The sequence below is a fragment of the Epinephelus moara genome, chromosome 13 (genome assembly GCF_006386435.1).
Source record: "Epinephelus moara isolate mb chromosome 13, YSFRI_EMoa_1.0, whole genome shotgun sequence".
Taxonomy (NCBI): Eukaryota; Metazoa; Chordata; class Actinopteri; order Perciformes; family Serranidae; genus Epinephelus; species Epinephelus moara.
This window is the reverse complement of record NC_065518.1, coordinates 1,807,207-1,821,078: the sequence shown is the minus strand read 5'-3', so window position 1 is coordinate 1,821,078 and position 13,872 is coordinate 1,807,207. Positions and strand designations below refer to the sequence as shown.

Below are 13,872 nucleotides of genomic sequence, written 5' to 3'. Positions count from 1 at the left end.
AGGAGGTTCCCACCCGATGACCCCAAAGACATGTTAGTTATCACTGCTCACTGGTCTGTATAGTTAAGCCTTGCCATATTAGCTTATCATAGGGCTTAGGAGGTTATTCACTGAGTGCTGATCCTTTCTCTAGAGCACAAACTTCTTGTGTTTATTTGAACTTATATTATATTCCAAGTCTGCCAATACACCCTCTAAATCCTACACACTGGGCCTTTAAATAAACTGCCATACTGTAGACATCCGAAACATGACATCACTGTGGTTTTGTACAGAGTCACGAGTCAGACTACTATGTTGTGACTATGGAGGATATGACCCCGATGACCTCAGTGGTGTTTGTCCTCCTGATTACAGTCTTATGTCACACTTACAACATGAGTAAACATTTTCACAATCCTCCCCCAGACGCCGCCCAGGTGAGTTTCGACGCTGACACCGCTCACAAGTTCCTGCGGCTGACGGAGGAAAACAGGAAGGTGACCAACACCACGCCGTGGCAGCATCCTTATCCTGACGTACCTGAGAGGTTTGAGCACTGGCGCCAAGTTCTGGCAGCAGAGAGCTTCTATCTGGGGCGCCACTACTTCGAGGCAGACATCAGCGGCGAGGGCACGCACGTCGGTCTGACCTACAAGAGCATCGACCGCAAAGGCAGCGAGAGCAACAGCTGCATCACAGGAAACAACTTCTCCTGGTGCCTCCAGTGGAACGGCCGCACCTTCTCCGCCTGGCACAGCGACGTGGAGACGCCTCTGAATGTGGAGAAGTTCACTCGTATCGGGGTGTACGTGGACTACTCGAGGGGCCTCCTGGCTTTCTACGGCGTGGATGAAACCATGACGCTCATCCACAACTACCAGGCAGAGTTCCTGGAGCCGATTTACCCGGCTTTCTGGTTGTCCAAGAAGGAGAATGTTGTCGCCTTGGTGGTGCCAGGGGAGCCATTACGACTCAAAAGCCCGTCTCCTCCCACCTCACCTGCAAACGGAACTATCGTTTCAAAACCAGCAGCGCAACAATGAGTAGAAGTCGGTTTCTCCTGGATCATTAAGGGACAATTCAACAATATGACACTGCTGCTTTTAAAATGTTTGCCTCCCAAAAATAGATTTAATATCTGAAACTTTAAAGGGATAGTTTGGATCTTTTGAAGTGGGGTTGTATGAACTTTCTTGTCAGTACTCCAGCCTGCTTTTCCAAACTGGGGCTGTGCTGCCTGACATCTGCTGTAGGTAACACACCGACTATGTGTAAGAACTTCATACAACCCAGCTTCAAGAGATCCAAACGACCCTTTAAGGAAAACATAAACCTGTTTACAGCAGCCTGATATTTTGTAAAGCTAATATAAGTTGTGAATGTTTATCTGGTGTATGTTTGGGTTTAAGTCGTATTTATACTCCTGTACTTTTGGGACTACTGTTACTTTTCATCCCACTGTGAATTCAGAGGTGTTCTATATTTTCTGCAGGCAAATAAAAATTTGTATCTTCATTTGCAAAAAAAAAAAAAGGCGTCTGGTTTCATTCACAGCTCGAGTTTCCTTATTGCATCAACTGGTGGAAACACTGGGAAGTAATTTTGTCTGTTGCAATCATCATAAATTCAGAGTCATGTCTGAAATGATTAAATACAGATGAGAGATGTTGTCAGAGCCCACCAAACAAGACAGGATCACATATGTATGTAGTTCATGTAGAAGCTCAAGGTAGAATTTTGATATCGACCGAAACAAAAACAGGCACACTAATGTGTAAAATACAGTAACATTAAAGGATAACTTTGGTATGTTTCAACCTGAACCCTGTTATCTCATGTGTTGTGTATTGGAACAGCTGTGTCTTAAACTGATTCAGTATTGTGTGAGCACTGCAGCCGGCAGCCATGAAACAGACTTATATAATCCCTCAGGGGAATATTGCAACGAACCTCAACTCTAACAGCCCTGAAATTACTTTCACCGAAGCCACCAGAGTCCATTTAAATTAACAGTAATTTTATCATCGTATGACACACGTCATTCAAAGTTGACAGAAACAAAATAAATCTCATAAAAACCACCTTGGTTCGTCTTTCCACTGTTCCAACAATCCCCAGCTCTGGTTAGGTTGAAATAAACCCTTAATTTCCCCAGTTAGATGTAAAAATATTCTGCCTCTATACACGCTTAAATTACCATTTATTTAAATGGAGTCTGGTGAGTTTGACGATGGTGATTTCAGGGCTGTTTCTGTTTAACCCTTTGAAACCTGAGCAGACTGACTTGATTTCTCACAGAATAAATGGGAAGAAGGCAATGAGCAACCAAAAAAAAATGACGCAAGAAATTAGTAAAAAGAGAAAATTAAAAACAAGAAAATTAGTCAAAGCAAAAAGAAATTAAAAAACAAAAAAACAATAAAATGACCTCAAAAAATTCTAATAATTCTGTTCCATAATTTTTAATTTGTAATAATAATAATTATTATTATTAATATATATTTTTCCTAGCCATTTCCCCAGTTTTAAAAAAAATAATTTTCTATATCCTTTTCTTTTGAGTTTTTTCCCCCCATGTTTTTCAAAGAAATCCCACCAAATTGCTCAAAGGTTCAAATTTAATACTTGTGAAAGGAGTCTGAAAGCAGCACAAGAAAAGTGATGTCACCCCAGGTTTCAAAGGGTTAAACAAAAAGGATCTTACTCTTTAACTAAAAGGTCTGTCTCCGTAGGGATCCTTTCAATTGTGTTGTCAGACACAAATAACAATCTGAGCCTGTCAGTGGCAAAAACAAACACTTTTAGTGGACATAGTAAATTGATGGTGCGCCAGTGCCAGTGTGGCCACATTGCAGTATATTTTGCGTTCTCCTCAATACTGGACCAATTGCAGACGTGATTGTTCACATTAGTCACTTACACACAAAAACAAAAATATGATCCAGATTGAAAAATACTAAAGTTGCCATTAAAGTTGTGTAACACAGCAAACTGATGGCAAGATCTAAGGTTTGCCTATTTAAGTGCAATTGGTGATAATAAAGTACGGTCTCACACCACACTTGCCCCATGGCCTTCCCTTGTGAAATGTCACCCAAATTAACACGTACCAACCAGGAAGAGACTCAACTTGAAAACAAAGAAGTGCAGAGAATCTGCAAAGAGACATAAAGTAACTCCAACAATGGGAAAAAGAATCAAAAATGACAATAAAAGACACAAAACCACCACAAAAAGATGCAAAATGACCACAAAGAGACGTATAACTGCCACAAAGTCTGTGTGACTTCAGAATCAGAATCAGTACGTGTGCACATACAAGGAATGTGACTCCGGTAGACTTGCTCTCAATATACCAGAATTGACAGAAGTACTCAAAATTAGAGTGGAATATACAGAAATATACAAATATACAAAAAATATATACAGTATACAAGGATGCAGTGTTTATTGTTTGACCGGCCACTCTGTGACTGTCGGAGTTCATCAGAGCGACAGCCTGGGGGAAGAAACTGTCTTTGTGATGGGCTGTTTTGGCGAACAGTGCTCTGTAGCGCTTACCAGAGGGGAGGAGATTAAACAGAATGTGTCTGGGGTGTGAGGGGTCTACACTGATGTTCCTGACCCTCGACCTGTACAGGTCCTCGATGGAGAGAAGATCAGTCCCAATAATCCTCTCTGCACACCTGATTGTCCTTTTCAGTCTGTTCCTGTCCAGTTTGGTGACAGATCCAGATCTGTGGATGTGCAGAGAACAGACTGGATTATGGCTGTGTAGAACGTGATCAGCAGTTCTTGTGGCAGGTTGAGCTTCCTGAACTGTCGCAGGAAGTACAGCCTCTGCTGGGCCTTTTCCCGGACAGTGTCTGTGTGGGAGGTCCACTTAAAGTCCCGAGAGATTGAGGTACCCAGAAACCTGAAGGTGTCCACAGTTGACACTGTGCTGACTTGTTCCAGAACTGGTGGGGCCCTTTGCATACCTGTGCCCAGGGGCCCATTGTCTTATAATCCTCCGATGGCTGTGTGAACAAATTAGTGTGCAAACTTACATTTAGTCCTGCTGTGGAGTTTTTTTTCATACAAAGCCACAATAAAATCAAGTCCAGATGTTTTCTCCACCATATCTTATTTTTAAAAATGTCAACCCTAAAACTGTCTGTCCTGTTTTCTACAGAATCCATGCATCAGGGGGTACAAAACTTCTCATAAAGCACAACAAATGTTTACAAGGCCTACAGGTAGCACATTAATACACCTGCAGCATTTTACATATCAATGCGATAAAATAATATAATATAATATAATATAACATAACATAACATCACATCACATCACATCACATCACATCACATCACATAATATAACGTGACGTGACGTGACGTGACATAACATAACATAACATAACATAACATAACCATAACATGACATAGTTAACATAATATAACATAATATAATATAACATGACGTGACATGACATAACATAACATAACATAATATAACATGACATGACATGACATGACATGACATAACATAATATAACGTAACAAAACGTGATATAATATAACATAACATAACATAACATAACATAACATAACATAACATGACATGATATGACGTAACATAATATAAGGTAACATAACATAATATAATATAACATGACATGACATGACATAATATAACGTGACGTGACGTGACATGATATGATATGATATGATATGATATAATATAACATAACATAACATAACATAACATAACATGACATGACATGACATGACATAGTTAACATAATATAACATGACATGACATGACATGACATAATATAACATAACATAACATAATATAACGTAACAAAACATAAAATAATATAACGGGATGTGACGTGACATAATATAACATAACATAACATAATGAGATGACATAACATAACATAATATAACGTAACAAAACATAACATAATATAACGGGATGTGACGTGACATAATATAACATGACATGACATGACATAATATAACGTAACAAAACATAACATAATATAACGGGATGTGACGTGACATAATATAACAACATAACATAACATAATATAACATGACATGACTTGACATAATATAACATAACATAACATAATATAACGTAACAAAACATAACATAATATAACGTGATGTGATGTGACATGACATAACATAATATAATATAACATGACATGTCATTACATGACATAACATAATATAACGTAACGTAACGTAACATAACATAACATAAGGTAACATGACATGATATAATATAATATAATATGTTATAGTATAATATAGTATATGTGACGGCCTCCTGCCTCTAGGGCCTGCTGTTGTGTTTTGTGTTCCCTCTTTTGTGTTGTCTTCTTTCCTTGCAGGTCGTAGGTGGGGCTTGCCACACCTGGGTGGACCTGGCCAGTCCACAGGTGTATAAGAGCTGGCGCTGCTCCTCACATTGCTCTCTGCTCTTCTGTGCTCTGCTCTGCTCCGCTCCATGACCTACCTGGTGCGGCTGCATCACTGCGCCCGCGATTCCTCGGCGCATTATGTTGTGGTTTAGTTAGTTCTGTTAGTATTTGATTATGTTGCCAATTACCTAAGTTAATATTGTTTGTAATAAAATCATTTCGTTTTACTTTCACAACCGTACGTCTCCTCGTCTTTGTCATGGCTTTGAGCCAGGTCATGACATATAATATAATATAAACACATCAGTTCTCGGGGGTATTATATAATAAGCACACGATAAACACACCAATTAAACTAATTATTAAACTACTAAAATAAAAACGCAACCTTTGCAATGACGTAACAATATACGTGGCACGTTCTGGTCAGCTGACCACCGTGTACAGTGACGTGTATTCCAACTGAGCATGTAACCACGGAAGATCCTGCTGAAATTTCAACATGCTAACAGACGTAAGTGACTCGTTTTACTGTTTATTAGTTATGTGCAGTGTGTAATATGTCCAGCAGCTGATGTGGCGTCATGTAGTGAGTCTAATAACATGAAGTTAGCTCGTCGACACAAAGTATCCTCCAGCTGAGTTGAACATCTGTCGTGCTAATGTCGCTAAGTAGTTAGCTAGCATGCTAGCTTTGGTGGCTATTTACATGTACACACAGCGAACGTTAGCTTAGCTTCGGCTTTCCAAACCTCATAGCGGTGAAGTTTTCCTCTGATAAACAGTCGCACAAGTGTTTAGTTTACGTTTGTGTACCGTTACATGGATATAAACTTTGTTGCTAACAGTCAGCTAACGCTAGCAAGCAGCATCAGTGTCAGCTAACGTTAGCTGTTAGCCTAACTTAGCTACGTTGTTCCATTATTACAATGCTGAAACAAAGATATAAACCAGCACCTTAAATCAACAGCGACACTTCCGCCGTTTGTTTATTTGTCATGTGTAATTTTAAAGGAGAGGCCATTTTCTTTTAGTGTGGTTGTATCGGCTACTCATCCATAGACTGTGTAATTTAATTTCATTTAATTACCTAATATATTCCGCTGCTGTTAATTGAATTCACTGTCTAAAATTGTAATGGTGCTTTGGCAACACACATGAAATGTTATGCTAATAAAGCTAAGTAAATTGAAATGAACTGACTAAAACACAGTGTTGGGCACGTTACTCTCTAAATGTAATAAATTACATATCATTAGTTGCCTTCATTTGTAAGTAATCAGTTACTTATTGCACTACTTTTGAGATACTTTCACCAAAATGAGCTCAGAAGAACTAATGTTGATTTTAAATGGATGAGGGTCTTGTTGTTTCACAGCAGGTAATCAGGTCTGACACATTAATGTGTTCACACACAGTGGTTACTACTTTGTATTGAAATCACCTGCTGATATTTATAGTTGCATGATGATATAAAACAATTAAACAGCCTAAACTGTTTAAAATAAATTAAACTCATGGACACAGGGAGGGTCAGGCACATGATCAGAGTCTGATAATTGTGAGATATGGATAAATATTTGTGGGCCTATGATGTGAAACACAATAAACAAATATTGAGGTTAGCACAACAAACAGAAGGGCGTGTGATCAAGTCACTATGACAAGGGCAATGCCGGTTCCTCCTCATATCCTGGAGCACCTTCCTTCTGGCTGAAGCGTGCGGGCTCATGTGTCATGGCCCTGCTTCTCTGTGGCATCACACAGGCTCAACAACAACATGTATCTTAGCCACCTGAACAAAGTCCCACCTAAAAGGTCAATATCAGCTGAAGTGTCGCTATATAGAGACTATTTTACCTTAATGTCAGAGTGATTTCCAACAGGAAAAAGAAGCTGTTATGTTGCTTTCTTCCAAGCCAGACTCCACTGAGCAAAATAATGATTTAACATCTCTGATCACAGGAGCTGCTGGTCTGCTGCTGCCTCCATCAGCTAGTTTGTTTGAGCTATTGTGTGATTCAGGTGTTTTAAAGGGTTAGTTCGCATTCACCAAAGTCACACAATAACACTAACTAACTAACTAACTAACTAACTTGTCGAGGCAGCAGTAGACCAGCAGCTCCTTTGTTCTGTGTGCTAAAATTACTATTTTTGTTAATGGGGTTTGGTGAATTTAATGACCGTGTAAGTGGTGAACTGTAGTTGTTAAAAACTCAAGCAGTGAAAATACTCTCAATGTAGCGTACACTTAAACTGATATTGATTTTTTTAGGTGGGGCTTTTTTTGTGTTGGCCAGAATACGTTTTGTTGCTGAGCCCCATCCACAGCAGTACATTGCTTAAGCCTGATTTATGGTCCTGCGGTGTACCTATGACGTACCTACGTCGTTGCCGTGATGCCGTCGTGAGCCCTTCGAACTTCTCCGTCACTCCATTTCGTTGCGGTGCAATTCACCGCCAGAGCGGTAGGGGGCTGCGTTCCTTTCCTGAATGGTTATCGTCGTCTGTAGTTGATTCTTTGTTTAGCTTCCGGCTTTTCCGGTCACAGAGAACAGTGGTGGCCGAGAGAGAGAGAATCTTGCTGGAGTTGGAGTTGTTGGATGTCGAAGAAAGTATGTTAATACTGCAACATCTACATCGCAACAGAAGATGTTTAAAGATGGCGGGGATGGCGCAATCTGGAAATACGGAACTGGAAATTTGTTGCTACCAAGCAAACCAATCACAGCCCTCTCGGTCTGCGCTGGGTCTGCGTCACCTCGACGTGTAGTTACATTTTTTGGGAGGTGCACGTCAGGCTACGCCGGGGGCTACGGCGAGTCTACTGCGTAGCCACGTACCCTACGATGTAGGTACGTCGTTGATTTAACGCAGGACCATAAATCAGGCTTTAGCTTCTGTGTCGGACTCTGACAACAATAAAAAACAATAAAATGCACAGTAAACATAAACTGCACATTCTCAAAAAACAAACTAGATAAATAAAACATCTCCAAAAAGGAGTAGGAAGAAGAATACACATACATGGTCCTACTCATTTTGAACTTAGTGTTTATTGAATATACATAGGAATAATAGGCTTAACATCTATCCAGTATAACATAACCATTTACCTTTACCTAGTTAATCAAATATAACTTAAAGGTCCAGTGTGGAAGATTTAGGAGGATTTAGTGGCATCTAGCAGTGAGGGTTGCAACTAGCTAAAACTTCTCCAGCTAGAATTCCTTCAGTGTTTATTGTTCTGGAGGTTTTTATTGGGAGCTGGAAATCCACAGAGGTCTATTCCTCTATTTGTAGGTGATTATACACTAAAGAAAACATACTTATTATGTTCAGTTTCTGCCAATATATCATTGTAAATCCTGCACACTGGATGTCGTTTTATATAGACATACATAATCATTGTGCAGATGCCATCCAGCATAGATAGATAGATATTTTTGCAGTCTTAAGTTCTATCAGATCCGTGAACTTTAAAGCCTGCTTCTTTAAAATCAACACGTGTTTTTGTTTACAAAATCCTACATTGTTTACTGTCCTTGTGGCTGTCAGCAATAAATAAAAATGACACTTGTGAACTTATGAAATACTTCCACGAACATTTGTCTTATTGAATACACAAAGAACACGAAGAATTTAAGAACCAGTATTGTTAGTAAAGACTAAAACATGTTGTTACCGCTCAGCTCACATGACAGACGACTGGTCCTTATGTAAACAGAGCTGAGGCTGTAGTTAAGATGGTTTTGTGTACTTAGTCTCTGAGGATTCAGCCTCTTCCTTATTGATCCCTCAGGATACCAATGATGAAGACGTGTCTCTGTTTGACGCGGAGGAGGATGCAGGGAAAAGGTCAAAGAGGACCAATATTAAGTAAGTTAACAGAGCTGATGGACTATAAGTGTGTCTCAGTACTGGCTGAACTACACATGATTTGTTTTAGTTACTTTTCAAGCAAGAAAATGCCAAATATGTTCTTGTTCCAGCTTTTAAATGTGAGGATCTGATACTTGTCTTTGTCATGTGTGACAGGAAACTGAATATACTGAGTTTTTGATTGTTGGTTGCACAACACAAGCAGTTTGAATCCATCATGGCTTGTTTTACGATGCAGATAAAACATGCTCAACATTGTGTTAAACGTGTTCTGTCACCAGGCATCCAGTGGCCTCCTTCTTCCACCTCTTCTTCAGAGTTAGTGCCATCATCGTGTACCTGCTCTGTGGGATCATCAGTAGCAGTTTCATCGGCTGCATGGTCGCAATAATCCTCCTGCTGTCATGTGACTTCTGGACAGTAAAAGTATGTCCCTTACTTCTTTTTAAGATGCATAGAGTCATTAACAGGAATTCTTTTCACAGTGCTGATGTTAATGTTTTTACAGAACATCACTGGGAGGCTGATGGTCGGTCTGAGGTGGTGGAACCAGGTGGATGATGATGGACGTAGTCACTGGGTCTTTGAGGCTAGGAAGGTAAGCTAGCTTGTTCCATGTCGCTGTGTGCGCTTTGGTGTCACAGTAGTTGTTGTGCGTCACATGACACTGACCTCTTGGACTGTATGGAGTTGATAAATGAGCTCTTTGACTTATCAACAGGCTTTATGGTCTTTGCAGATGTCCTAGTTGTGAGAATATCCTGTTTTCTTTCAGGGAACTGGGAAGCAACAGGCGTCAGATTCTGAGTCCCGAATCTTCTGGATTGGACTGGTTGTCTGTCCGGTCCTCTGGGTCATCTTTGCTTTCAGCACCCTTTTTTCCTTCAGGATTAAATGGGTGGTAAGTCCTCAACTTTAAAGGATAAAACTGCTGCCATGTTTATGTTGTCTTATTGTCAACAAATCCCTAAAAAAGACTGTCATTGTGTTAGCCCATTTCTGAATACTCTCTGACCTTTCTGCACTGTCTGAGGCTCTCAGCACCAAGCCTACAGCTAAACCCCACCTCGGGGTATTTCGGCATTTCAAGATGTTTCATCTTCTCAAAATTACTTCCTGACAGTGTTGATTAGCCACACTGTTCGCCACATACTTGTTTGACAAATAGCTTAAGTTTAAAAGAGTTTAAAAGAAGAGCGTTGTTGCTAAAACAGGAAGATGGCGTATGACCATAGCAGAAGCTGCAGGTCATAGGTCATCCTCCAAGCTTGCCCAGGTGCTCTGTCATGCCTCTCTGCACCTGAGTGGCAAAGTGATAAACATCGCCGTGAGCAGAAACCCCGCAATGAGCCATGACTTTGATAGTTAATCATTCATGAATACACACCCACTGAGCCAATGGATGGATTACTGAACGGGCCGACCAGGCGCTGGTCCAGGGGCCCCCAGGGCTTGACTTGCAAAATGTAACTTAATTCACACGTAGTGACCAGAAAGAGACTCAAAACGACCATAAAGAGATGCAAAGACAAAAAACTCACTACAAAAAGGGGCAAAACGATAAAAAAAAATACACGAAATTACATAAAAGAGAAATAAAATGACACAAAACCACGATAAATGCATAACGACAATAAAGAGGTGCAAAACAACAACAAAAATAGAGAGTGTGTCTCCCTGTGTAGACGAGGTGGGGCCTTTTGCAGATGTGTTCCCAGGGGCCCCATTGTCTCATGATCCGCCCATGACTCAACCAACGAACAATATGCATTCAAACTAAAATAGCAGCAAGTACTTTCATGTTTGCTTTTTTGTGCTTGTGTTAATATGATTGTTGCATGTGACAGAGCTGCTTAATTATTTATATGTGACTAAAAAAGCTAAGAGAGCTTGTGGAACGAGGCAAACTTGCTGCTCGCTTATCTCCCAGCTGATTGGATGTGTGCGAGCAGCGCGACGCTGGCAGCAGTATCTCCCAGAATGCGAGACATTGGCTCAGGTGTAATTGGTTTGATAATAAGATACATATGAACGACCATCAGCCTCGTACTTTCATAAAGTCCTTTTGCTGTCAAATCACAAATATTAAACTGTGACTGTCGTCCTCCACACAGCCTGTTGTGATCATGGGCGTGGTGTTGCAAGGGGCCAACCTCTACGGATACGTGCGGTGTAAAGTGGGAGGCAAGACCAGCTTAAAGAACATGGCTACAAATTATTTTGGACGACAGTTCCTCAAACAGGTGACTTTATATTTTGAGTAGAACACACTGATTAGTCTCAGTATTTGTTGTTTAATGAATCCTCACGTGTGTGTGTTGTGTTTTCCATCCCCAGGCACTGTCTAAAGAAGAGGAATCGTAGAGTGCAGCTCTGCGATTTTAACACGTTTGCATTATTCTTAATGCTGTTATATCTATTCTTTTAGCAGGTATGTACGTAGAGAGAAACCTTTTTGCAATCTGAACTGAAAATAACTGGTTTTGATTTTTTCTTTTCTTTCTAACTTCATGTGTGACCCCATCAGTCCCAAATCTATAGAGAGTTTTCTTAGAGAGGTTTGAGGTCTGGTGGCTGTTTCCAATAACTGAGGCAATAAACCCCAAAGACTTTAACTTTGTGTACATGCATGAATGAAACAGGGTGTAAAGGCTTCAGATGTAGTTTGATGTGTCCTGTCGTCTCACAGCTCCCTGAGGTGTCTTATTTAGTTTGTTTTCATTGCCTCTTCAATCTTTATAAAACTAAACCATGTCGTTTCTGAGAGGTGTCGTACAAACATTTTTGTTTGTATAAAAGAAAAGGTTGTAAAGTAACAGTGCAAAGAATTCCAGGAGATTTGTAAATATGTATGTAAAGAAACTATGTGGAACATCTTCTTTTGTGCAAATACATTTGTAACATTTTTCCGAACAGTGTGGTGTTTTTTATTGATGCATTATGCACGCAGGTGTTATTGTGACCAAACAAAAGTACAGGTTAAATCTGATGAGTTGTGTCAGTCGTTTAAAAAAAGGATCATGATTTAATACAGACAATACAATGTTGTCGGGTCATCAGTTATCATGAATGCGATATGTCAAGAACACCTCAAGGAATTTCTTCAGATTTGGCACAAACGTCCAGTTGAACTCAATGATTATCTAATTAGATTTAGTGGTCAAAGGTCACTGTGACCTCATATCATACTCATTCTCGTGAACGCAATACCTCAAGAACACCTTGAGGATATTCCTGAAATTTGGCACAAATGTCCACTTGGGATCAATGATAAACTGAGGATTTGGTAGTCAAAGTCACTGTGACCTTGCATCTGTCTCATTGTCATGAATGTAATATCTCAAGAATGCCTTGAAGGAATTTCTTCGAATTTGGCACAAACGTCTGCTTGGACTCAAGGATGAACTGTTTAGAATTTGGTGGTCAAAGGTCAAAGTCACTGTAGCCTCGTGTCAGTCTCATTCTCATAAATGTGACATCTCAAGAATGCCTTGAGGGAAGTTCTTAAATTTTGGCACAAATGTCCACTTAGACTAAACGATGAACTGATTAGATTAAATGGTCGTAAGTCAAAGGTCACTGTGACCTCACATCGAACTCATTCATGCGAACGTATCTCAAGAACACCTTGAGGGAATTTCTTGAAATTTGGCACAAACGTTGACTTGGATTCAAAGACAGCTGATTAGAGTTTGGTGGTTAAGGTCCAAGTCACTGTGACCTTGCGTCCATCTCTTTCTCGTGAACGTGATATCTCAAGAGCACCCCAAGAGGATTTCTTCAAATTTGGCACAAACGTCCACTTAGACTCAACGATTAACTCATTAGATTCAATGGTCACAGGTCAAAGGTCACTGTGACCTTAAGTCTAACTCGGTCTCATAAACGCAGTTTTTCAAATTTGGCACAAACGTCTACTTGGACTCAAGGATGAACTGAGCACAATTTGGTGGTCAAAGGTCAAGTTCACTCACAAAACATGTCTGTTTTCTAATAATGACAGAAATGAACTTAAATGGCTAATAGGATATAATAATAAGGTGATGACATCTTATATATAGTAGGTCAAAGGTCATCTTCACTGTGACATCATAATATTCTACAAAAATACTTCTCTGGCCATCTATCAACGTCCTAACTTAGGAACAGGAGGGGAGACATTTGGTTGGAATGGGTGACACCAATCTTGGGTGTCCATCTTGAAACTGCTGTTCGTTTAAATGTTCTCTCAGGGGGAAGGTGTGTGTGAAGCAGCCATGTTTTAGAATTTGTAGCTTCATTGCAGAAACATCCATATTTGAAGTTTAACTACACTTTGAGTCCTTCAGTAGACTCCAGCGACTCCCAGTGGTGCCTTTAGGTCACTGCATATTATGTGCTATATGTTGTCTTAGCTTACGGTTACATGTGTGTCAGTTAGAAAGAGCTCACATTGTTTTAGACACAAGTTTTAAGCATAATTACTTAATTATAATTATCAGTATTGAGTCAGCCACAACAAACATGGCGTCATTTTTGTTCCAAACACTCCCGGGATGAGCCACACGGAAGAGAAGCCTCGCCTTCGTCCACTTCTCCAAAAGACCGGA

The 13,872-nt window shown here is 40.0% G+C and overlaps 3 protein-coding genes across 3 annotated transcripts in view; 2 read left to right on the top strand and 1 right to left on the bottom strand.

Moving 5' to 3' along the window:
- trim16 (tripartite motif containing 16) overlaps nt 1-1,523 on the top strand; it is a 12,489-nt gene extending 10,966 nt beyond the window's left edge. The window contains exon 6 of the mRNA XM_050059379.1: nt 409-1,523. Within this exon, the coding sequence (XP_049915336.1) occupies nt 409-1,025 (617 nt within the window). The 3' untranslated portion in view covers nt 1,026-1,523. The remainder of the gene's footprint in view (nt 1-408) is intronic.
- Nucleotides 1-13,872, bottom strand: part of plaub (plasminogen activator, urokinase b) — a 396,726-nt gene that overhangs the window by 104,907 nt on the left and 277,947 nt on the right. The gene's annotated exons all lie outside the window — the stretch shown is intronic.
- On the top strand, nt 5,760-12,196 carry tvp23b (trans-golgi network vesicle protein 23 homolog B (S. cerevisiae)). The gene is made up of 7 exons (XM_050059504.1): nt 5,760-5,915; nt 9,204-9,280; nt 9,565-9,709; nt 9,792-9,881; nt 10,059-10,184; nt 11,398-11,526; nt 11,621-12,196. The coding sequence occupies exons 1-7, from the start codon at nt 5,904-5,906 to the stop codon at nt 11,645-11,647; spliced, it is 606 nt and encodes a 201-aa protein (XP_049915461.1). The 5' UTR covers nt 5,760-5,903; the 3' UTR covers nt 11,648-12,196.

What these genes read in the sequence shown, in the direction of transcription:
- tvp23b (XM_050059504.1), top strand. An exon ending in TCAAAGAGGACCAATATTAA is followed by an intron (nt 9,281 to 9,564) that starts GTAAGTTAACAG and finishes TTCTGTCACCAG; the next exon opens with GCATCCAGTGGCCTCCTTCT. An exon ending in GACGACAGTTCCTCAAACAG is followed by an intron (nt 11,527 to 11,620) that starts GTGACTTTATAT and finishes TTCCATCCCCAG; the next exon opens with GCACTGTCTAAAGAAGAGGA.